General features: G+C 37.3%; 3 protein-coding genes across 3 annotated transcripts; all 3 read left to right on the forward strand.

Annotated features, from left to right (window-relative positions):
- Window positions 1-132: 132 nt before the first annotated feature.
- On the forward strand, window positions 133-1,926 carry LOC135160240 (uncharacterized). Its single transcript, XM_064116569.1, has 7 exons — window positions 133-173; window positions 285-373; window positions 704-765; window positions 822-882; window positions 968-1,173; window positions 1,382-1,468; window positions 1,543-1,926. Exons 1-7 carry the CDS (start codon window positions 133-135, stop codon window positions 1,768-1,770), a joined length of 774 nt encoding a protein of 257 aa, XP_063972639.1. The 3' UTR covers window positions 1,771-1,926.
- Window positions 1,792-4,122, forward strand: LOC135160175 (A disintegrin and metalloproteinase with thrombospondin motifs like). The gene is made up of 6 exons (XM_064116413.1): window positions 1,792-2,191; window positions 2,443-2,594; window positions 2,839-2,903; window positions 3,008-3,134; window positions 3,610-3,753; window positions 3,827-4,122. Exons 1-6 carry the CDS (start codon window positions 1,925-1,927, stop codon window positions 4,104-4,106), a joined length of 1,035 nt encoding a protein of 344 aa, XP_063972483.1. The 5' UTR covers window positions 1,792-1,924; the 3' UTR covers window positions 4,107-4,122.
- A 1,381-nt stretch (window positions 4,123-5,503) lies between these two features.
- On the forward strand, window positions 5,504-8,431 carry LOC135160046 (A disintegrin and metalloproteinase with thrombospondin motifs like). Its single transcript, XM_064116192.1, has 12 exons — window positions 5,504-5,544; window positions 5,621-5,685; window positions 5,744-5,804; window positions 6,047-6,252; window positions 6,327-6,413; window positions 6,566-6,746; window positions 6,825-7,060; window positions 7,159-7,310; window positions 7,391-7,446; window positions 7,572-7,698; window positions 7,840-7,980; window positions 8,048-8,431. Exons 1-12 carry the CDS (start codon window positions 5,538-5,540, stop codon window positions 8,322-8,324), a joined length of 1,596 nt encoding a protein of 531 aa, XP_063972262.1. The 5' UTR covers window positions 5,504-5,537; the 3' UTR covers window positions 8,325-8,431.
- Window positions 8,432-9,089: the final 658 nt, after the last annotated feature.

Here is a 9,089-nt window from a genome sequence, read left to right on the forward strand (position 1 = left end):
ACGGAATACTGTAAGGTCATTAACGCTCATTAGTAGTGTTTGACTACGTATTGTTACTCTTTTGATAAATTCATCGTGACTCGTGTTTTCTCCAATTTTTTGTCATCAAAATAAATGAATATCTGAAAATACATGACACGTGAATTTAAATACTTCAATAACGGCGCAACAATGTAGTTAATTGTGGAATTTTGGAGATAAGATAGACGAGACACATTTAGATCTCTATTTTTGACGCATATTTAAACCAAATCTCATAATTAGAATATTTAGAAATTTTCAAGAACAGTATTCATAGGGAAACGGAGACGATTGTTTGACAGTTGGTTGACAAGTGTTCGAAGAACGTATCGAATCGATTCGATCATGGGAGGTACATGTGAATCCCTAAAATAATTCAATGGCGAAGTGGTAAACGATCATAAGTCACTGTTGACTGTTGACCAAGTTTTGATGAATATCTCTGAATCTAGGGGAGATAGCAAAATTATTCTTATAACCTTTTCTGTGAGGCAGATCGAGTACTACAACAAATGTAGTTACAAAAAATCTCGTATCTCCCTTGGATTTGTAGATATCGATCAAAAACCCGACCGAGAGAGAACTCAACTTATCTCTCTTTACCACTTGGCGACTGAATTATTCTAATTTTTTTTCCGGTGATCGATTGTAAAATGTAATGGAGTTGACCCGAACCTTTCAGGATTCATGTTATTTTGGGGCTTCGCCATACTTCATGCTGCCAGTGCAGTTGAACAACATAAAGTAAGTGCATAACTCATTAATTATTGCAAGTACTGAATTGCCGAACTTTAATTTAGATACACAAACGCATGAGCAGCAGTGAGATAATGCAAATCTTCAAAACGACAATGGAAAGTGGTAATGTTTTAAGAAATTATCGATCGAAAAGATACGTACAATTTTTTGATTTATCTTATATTTTGTAAAAATGAAAATCTAACAGTTCCGGACTATGAAATCACCCGAATTCATTGGTCCAGGGTACACGGTAGTGAAACGACAGCTGGGGGTAGAATGTATTTGAAAGCTTTCGGTAAGAATATTCAATTGTGGCTGACTCCAACTGACAAAGTCCTCGTTAAACGAGATACACCAATCTACTCACTAAAATCGGGAGCTTTGGGCCCTGTTATATCGAAATATACAGAGGTAAGTATTTCCCGAAGCTTTTGTAGATATTTCTCAGACACTGGATAATGTCTGAAAGACATGGAACTCTCCCTGAATTTTAAATTATCTTCATCTTAGTCATTATTGATATATTAAATTCGCCCAAAATTTCATGTCACTCAAAGCTTTTTAGAAATTTAAATAGTCGCTCCCGTTCGATATTTCATTCCTGGTGATGTCTGCATAGGTGATGGAGCAGGTGGAAAGATACGAAAATTTAAAAAAGTCTGCAGTACTTGCGATTAGCCAAAGGGGTAATAACAGTCAGGCGATGGTGAGTGTTATAGATCTCCTCTGCAACCCCTCTAACAATAATATTCGCCGGATTTTTTCACCTGTGTCACACAGGTCGGAACGATAGGATCGGAAAATTTGGTAGTCAATCCAATTCCTGAACGTTTACTTCACGAAGTCAAGAGAAAACGCAGATCTGCGGACGACTTTTTTGGGGACGAGGAAGACGATCATCATTACCACATCGTCTACAAGGGTGCAGCTGCTCCGATCGATCGCAAATATTTAGATTCATGTAGCTTTCAAAACTGCATTCAATTCTGTCGTAGTTACCCCTTGTAATTGTTAATCGTCTTCATGGTTTATATTTATTTCAGTCCTACCAAAGAGAAATACCCTAGACCTATGGAGCACATCAGAATCACCAGAGAACGTTGATCTTTCTGAATGCGCTGCAGCGCACTCAAGGTGTCTCCAGAGCTGCGGTGATCCGTCAATGGTGGACAATTGGATCGGAAACGAAGAATGTGCCAAGTGCCAAGAAAATGCACGTTCTTTTATCGAGTTATGCCCTTTGAGACCTAACACTGTGGTTCCTCGAATACTAGTGGTCGTTGCTCACGATATCTTTGAAATATTTGATAAAAATCACATCGATGCGATAGTTTATTTGGTGGCATTTTGGAATGGTGTGGATTTGAGATACAGATACTTTGAAAATCCCAAGTTCAGGTTAAATATCGCGGGCATTGTGTTGACTGAGGTGAGTTTTGAGTTTGTCCTAATGACGTGAAGCTTTCGATCAATTAATATTCAAAGATCCATTGACCTGAATCGTTTGGATTTCCATGAATTTACGTGGAAATTGGCGTTACAAATTTTGTTGCTCGAAGATCAACGGAAAAAAACGTTTAAAAATAACAGAAATATATCTTTCGAATTTTTGAAAGACCTTCAGTAGACAACATCATCATAAATCAATGGGAATTCACCACGTTTGTTCAATTACCTTAGGATTCTAAAGCTCTGGAATACATGACAGCCCATGTGATTGACGAAACCACTGTGGAAGTTTTTGATACCCAAGACGGTAGCAGACGTTATTGGTACGCCCGAGGCCATGATATTCCATTCGATACCTACGACGTAGTCGTGACAATGACCTCGTAAGATAGTTTTAACTCAGCAACTTAAATTTCCATTGGCTGTTAATGATCAATTAACGCAGAGAATTTTTTATCTGTGAAAGATCTTCCAGAAATCATCGAGAGAATCATCGATAGGTCTGCATATATCTGTCAGGATCCAAAGAAATTCTTTGGAAGATTTTTGGAAGACTTTTTTCACAGACAGATATTGTTCTACATCGCAAGTTTTGTAAATACATCATTTGATAACTCCAAATTTCAGAAAACAGATGTGCGAATTTCCCCCCGACGAGAAGGAGAAAGGAGTATGCAAAGGAGGAATTTTAGGTAATAACGCAATATATATGAAATATTCTTCTACTTTTATGTGGAATTTGTAGGTCATCTGGAATCTTTATATTTTAAATCGTATTACTCCTCCATGTTTGCAGGAATCGCCGATGTGGGTGGAGCTTGTGCAAGATCTGATTCCAGCAAAGAGCTTTTGAATGTAGCTATAATTCAGGACAAAACCGCATTTAATGGCATTCACACAGCTGTGCATGAGCTTGCTCACTTGTACGTATGAAAATGATTGGAAAATTTTGCACTGTGAATAGAGAAATTTTGCCGAAAACATTTTAAGAAATTTATTACGGAAAATTTATTAAGGAAAATTCCTCTTAAGGGAAAGAAAGTCAAGATTTTTCCAAAGATTCCCCAAATATATTCAACACAACGGCACGAAAAATTTGTATTTTGCGTCCTGATGAGGGGGAGGAAAGACACAGGGAGAATTATAATTTTGCCAAATAAATTTTCTTCTGATAAGAATTTAGTACGGATGATCAAATGGAAATTTTGAGGATTTGTTTGTACAAAACAAATATGATTGGCAAAATTATATTTTTACAATACAAATTTTCCTGTACAGGTGCGTTAAAAAATATCATCTGCACCTCATCGGGGGAAAATGTGACTTTCCACCCTTGACGTACCATAAATTATTCCCTGTGGCAATTTTCTAACGAGAAATAATTGCGTTTTTTTGTAGATTTGGGGCGAAGCACGATGGAATCATGCGAACGCAGGAGTGCTCTCCGGATGATGGATATATAATGTCCAGTGGGCCACGTTTAAACGACAAATCTGCCCAATGGTCCAACTGTACCCTAAAGGATATCCAACACTTCCTCGAGTAAGACTTACCCCCACAAAATATCTTGCAATATTTAATTCGAAAAAAAAAATGATTAACTTGTTCCCTGCAGTAACAATCCAAATTGCCTCAACAATAATATCGAGGATGGAGAAGTGCTACCTGTTTATCTCCCGGGAAAATTCTTGGACGCCGACGGTCAGTGCTATTGGGTAATGAAAACTAAAGCTTGCAACATGAGCTCTTCGATCTGTCGATCGCTAAGCTGTCAACACCCATTTTCGGGAGCTTGCACAAAAATCGGTCATCCTGCAGCTGATGGGACAACTTGTGAAAGTGAAAAAATCTGTTTGTATGGAGAATGTATCCACGAATCGATGATTTATTCATAGACAAAACAAAGACTGATAATTGACAGAGAATTTTTCTACTGTACAAAATGTAAATAAATTGATAAAAATATATAAAACGTTTTTTACGAGAATAATTTGGTTTTTGTGTGTTAATAATCTACATCTTCCATTTTTTAATGATGTTTGCAAAATATTTGCATCGATAACCAGTGATTCTACAGGAAGAAAATTATTTTTTAATTATGTGCCTGTTCTGTTAATCTACCAGTCAAAATAGTACTCAGTAAAAATTATGGAATAGTTACACATTTTTTTACTGAACGTTCCATACTTTCTCTGGAAGTTTTTAGACTTTTTCCTGAAGGATCACTAAAAATGTGGATCACTGCTCCGTCATTTTTACCGAATATTATTTTAACTGGCCGACTACGGAAGTCAGGTAATTTTTAAAGAATTTTTCTCATCATGTATCAGAATATCACGCGCATTCATAGAATACACTTGAAACGTCGAAAGAAATAATTTCTCAAATAAAATAAACGTTTAAATTTTTCTAGACATTTATTTGCCCATATTGTCATCATCAATACGTGGCATGTGTGACTTCAAATAGAATCTATTCTATCTAGGAGAGAAATTGACTGGGTACGATGGACGGAGAATTTATAGTACCACGATAAATATGAATCGACTGATTCATTTGATTCCAATGATATGTGTTCTCCATTGTGTCATCTATTCTTGGCACCACCGTGACATCCAAAATTGTGTCAAATTAAAATATTCCAGGGATGAGAATATTCAACTGATTTAGAATCAATCCATTAGACTTCTGCCCTATTGATTAAAATATTTTTACCCATCAAAAATGAAAACTAAATTTATTTCAATAAAAAATTTCACTATCAGATCTGTCATTTTTTTCTGGTCGTCAAATAAAAAAAAAATCACTACATGTTCCGCAATTCCCGAGTGAAATGTGGTTGTAGAAAATTTTATGGAACTGACACGTTTCGTGATCATTTTGTTCCTTGCACACAACTCACGACTTTTCCCTGCTACTTTTTCTTTAATTTTTCTCTTTGTGCACAGACAATGACGTCAGTCATCTCCATTCATCAAAATTAATAAAAAAAAGTTTCCCGACGTCACGATGATGCCAAGCCTTGTTCCACAAGCTGAATAAATATTTCATTCCCAGGTCAAATGAACTGAAAAGTGGCGGATGATCCAATGAATTTTGGCGAAAGCAATAAATATCGTAAGTGATAATTTATCACAACAATCATTCAGCCTTGAATCCTTATTGAATGAAATTTTCGGGGCTGACGTAAAGGTTTTATGCGATCAAGTGTTTTTATCAAAGTATCAATAAATTATCAAGGGCAGATTCCATTTAAAAGGAACCGGGTGACGATTTTTCGACACATTCGCTTGCCATCTCTCGAGGAAGTGACTGAATAATCCAAGATGCGAGGTGAGTAGCAATCTATTTACTCTCCCATCCCAAATACATAACAGTATCATCATCTCATGATAACGATAATTTGTAGGATTTACGATGTTACTTTGGGGCTTTGCTGTAGTGTGCGCAGCACATGGACTGCCACCGCAGAAGGTGAGTGTATAACTCAAAATGAGAAAATTAAAAATCCCTAATGACTGATTGATTTTAGATACATGAGCAAATGACGCCAATTGAAAGAATGCAGACTTTCCAAACTATGGACAATTTCGGTAAATACTTCACAAATAATTATTGATCAATCATCTCAATTTCGTTCTCAATAAGATCCCCAGGAAACAGATTCTCCCCGAGACAATTTACTTTCCAATCATTTTCGAAAGATCATATTATTTTTGAAGATCTCCTATCAAAACATTTTATTTTTCCACGAAAAAAAAAATCGTCGGTCGATGATCTTTGAAAAATCATCAAAAAAATCAACGAAATATGAATGAGATTGAAATTATTGCAGTTGGTGATTACGAAATCACCGCCATTCACTGGCCGAAAGTTCAGAAAAGGTCAGCGGATGGTCGTCTTGGACTCTGGATGAGAGCTTTCGGTTCAGATATTAAATTGTGGCTGGAGCCAACAGAGGGAATTCTCGCTGGACACGACACACCAATTTACCGATTGAACTCTGGACCCCTTGGTCCTAATTTAACTGAGTATTCCGAGGTAAGTATACTGACCCCCGGGCACTATTGAATATCTAGTCAACACTCTAGATCCTATAATTGATGATTTTTCAGGTAATGGAGACGGTTCAGGCATACGAGGACTTGAAAAACTCTGCGGCCCTCGTTGTTCGTCAAAGACGTGATAACAGTCGTGCAGTGGTAAGTAAAATAGAAAGTGAATATTCCATTAAAAAAAACATAGAGGAGTCTAAGTCACCCGACGCGACTAATTAAAAATAAATTTCATTTTCTTAAATAGCGAAATAAAATAACTCAAAGATCCACTGAATGTTCTTTGTCTATTTCTCCAGATTGGAACGATAGGATCAGAAAATTTGGTAATTACACCAATTCCGGAACGTCTTCTTGAGGAAGTCAAGAGACAACGCAGATCTGTGGACCAAATTCCGGAGTCGGAACAGGACGATCATCATTATCACATCGTCTACAAGAGATCAGCCCGTGAAGTCAATGAAGACCACCCTGAACTACGTAGGATCTCTATCTAAATTTAATTCAGTCATCCTCCACTTCACTGTTAATTTATCTGAGAATTTATCACTGTTTCAGCGCTGCCAAATGTCGCGTTGGCACAGACCGCGGCAGGTCAGGTTCCACCAATACCCGATATCGTATATCCCGAGCTTCTCATCGTTGTTGACTACGCTTTATACTCAACATTGGGTAAAGATTTTTGGTACACGGCAGCCTACATGTTGGCATTCTGGAACAGTGTGGATCTGAAATACAGATACTTCGAGAATCCCAAGTTCAGGTTGAACATAGCCGGTATTGTATTGGCTGAGGTGAGTCATTACTACCCCTCTCACCCCAGTGAGACCATTACAACACTGATAAAAAATTAAGAATTGGTTTACGAGTGCAATCAATGGTTATGATTTAGGATGCTCAAGCACTAGACTACATGGCAACCAATGCGTGGAATGCAACGGTTGTAAAAGGAACTTCAGCCTTACGAGAGAGTGGTACCTATTGGTGGGCCCGAAAAGAAGACATCCCCCTAGATGCCTATGACGTAATCGTAACCATGACATCGTAAGATAATTCAAAGATTACTTGATAACTTGTTTTTTGCAAAAAAAAAATCAAATAACCTGATTCGACGATGTTTACAGAAATGAATTGTGCTCGTTCTACGTTGGTGATCCCGAGTGTCACACAGGAACTCTGGGTAAGGGTGCAGAATATTAACTAGTCGTGGAATATTAATTTATCGTGTTAAAAAAAATTATTCCAATGAGTGTTTAATTTTTATTATTATTTTCGTCGGTAAAATCGTCATTCGTTTAACTTCAGGTACGGCATTGTTGGGGGCAGCTTGCAAAAGACACGATTACTACAAAGAACTGTACAATGTTGTTATACTAACAGATAGAGGCGGATTTGATGGAATTCATACCGCCGCTCATGAACTTGCTCATTCGTAAGTATTAAAAAACAAAATAAGTGAAAATTTCATGATTACTCCGAAGAGCCAACGATACATCTTCGATAATTAAAATTTTACTAATCACATATCTAAAAAAATCATTAAGAAAAACACCGTTATCTGATTTAATTACAGCTTTGGTGCTATGCATGATGACTCTAATAAGCCAAACTGTTCCCCCCAAGATGGAAAAATAATGTCCAGTGTTCGACGTATCAATGATAGCCCTACAGAATGGTCTGAGTGCAGTGCCAATGACATCAGGAAATTCCTCGAGTAAGATTAATATTAACAAAATTTTCATACTACGATGAATATCAATTTCATGAGTTTATTTCCATAGGAGCAATCCCAGTTGCCTGTACAACAGGCCGAACCACAGAGCACCTCTGCCGAGGTATCTCCCAGGAAAGTTATTAAACGCTGATAAGCAGTGCCAGAAGGCAAAGGGGACCAAGGCCTGCAAAAAGGATGCTTCAATATGTAGAAGTCTTAGCTGTACCCATCCAACGTATGAAACCTACTGCTTGCGCTCGGACATCGCTGCTGCTGATGGTACTGAATGTGGTACTGGAAAAATGTGCCTCAACGGTAGATGCATCACAGAACCAGCATTATAATCGAAATAAGGCAACTGTAATAATGGAATGAATCGATACTGCACAACTGAATAAATCGTTCAAAACAATTTCACATTTTCTCTTTGTCTTTATTTTGGTGGGATAATGATTGGATTTTTTTAATGTGAATATGTTGATGATTTTGATACAATCTGGAGTCATTTTGGAATAATTGAGATGTTCCGCGGTCTTTATCGAGATTGGAGATACCTGCGGCTGTTTCACAAATCACAAATATCTAGGAAAAAATTTTGGACAACAAAGCAGAAGAAAATTTGTTTGCTAAAGACCTTTCCATGATTCATCTCGAGATCAGTCAATCATCTTCGATAGATAACAATTTAATTTGTGGGTAGAAAAACATAATAAATTGAAGAACTTTCTTCAAGTTCTGAGAGAATCCAAAGACTTTCTGAAAAGTGGAGAAGAATTGGAGGTATTTCCGAAAAAATTTTGAGGATGCAGTTTCCATAGAATTCAAAGGACGATTTATCGTAGATGTATCCAGGACCAATTTCAATTCTATCAAAAAATCAGTTGTCTCCAATTTTTAACGATATTTCCCTCACTTTACGGCTTTCGATCAAAAGGAAATACTTTCAACTACTCGCTGATAAACTGCCACCGCACTGTGATACCTGTGATGCTCCTACACTCCGGGAGATGGCGTTTGTATGTCTCCACATCTGCCCAGCACTCGGGATCAGCATCATCAGCAGGAGCAAGGACCAAGCTACATCAAACTGACACGCGAAGCGCGCAAAT

The sequence above is a fragment of the Diachasmimorpha longicaudata genome, chromosome 3 (assembly GCF_034640455.1).
Source record: "Diachasmimorpha longicaudata isolate KC_UGA_2023 chromosome 3, iyDiaLong2, whole genome shotgun sequence".
Classification (NCBI taxonomy): domain Eukaryota; kingdom Metazoa; phylum Arthropoda; class Insecta; order Hymenoptera; family Braconidae; genus Diachasmimorpha; species Diachasmimorpha longicaudata.

Bases quoted from the DNA above. Each gene is read 5' to 3' on its own strand.
- LOC135160240 (XM_064116569.1), top strand. From the start codon at position 133: ATGACACGTGAATTTAAATACTTCAATAACGGCGCAACAAT. The intron at 174-284 runs GTAGTTAATTGT...GAAATTTTCAAG, and splicing joins TTCAATAACGGCGCAACAAT to AACAGTATTCATAGGGAAAC. The intron at 883-967 runs GTAATGTTTTAA...AAAATCTAACAG, and splicing joins CAAAACGACAATGGAAAGTG to TTCCGGACTATGAAATCACC.
- LOC135160175 (XM_064116413.1), top strand. From the start codon at position 1,925: ATGGTGGACAATTGGATCGGAAACGAAGAATGTGCCAAGTGCCAAGAA. The intron at 2,192-2,442 runs GTGAGTTTTGAG...CAATTACCTTAG, and splicing joins CGGGCATTGTGTTGACTGAG to GATTCTAAAGCTCTGGAATA. The intron at 2,595-2,838 runs GTAAGATAGTTT...TCCAAATTTCAG, and splicing joins GTAGTCGTGACAATGACCTC to AAAACAGATGTGCGAATTTC.
- LOC135160046 (XM_064116192.1), top strand. The intron at 6,747-6,824 runs GTAGGATCTCTA...TCACTGTTTCAG, and splicing joins TGAAGACCACCCTGAACTAC to CGCTGCCAAATGTCGCGTTG. The intron at 7,447-7,571 runs GTAAGGGTGCAG...GTTTAACTTCAG, and splicing joins GTGTCACACAGGAACTCTGG to GTACGGCATTGTTGGGGGCA.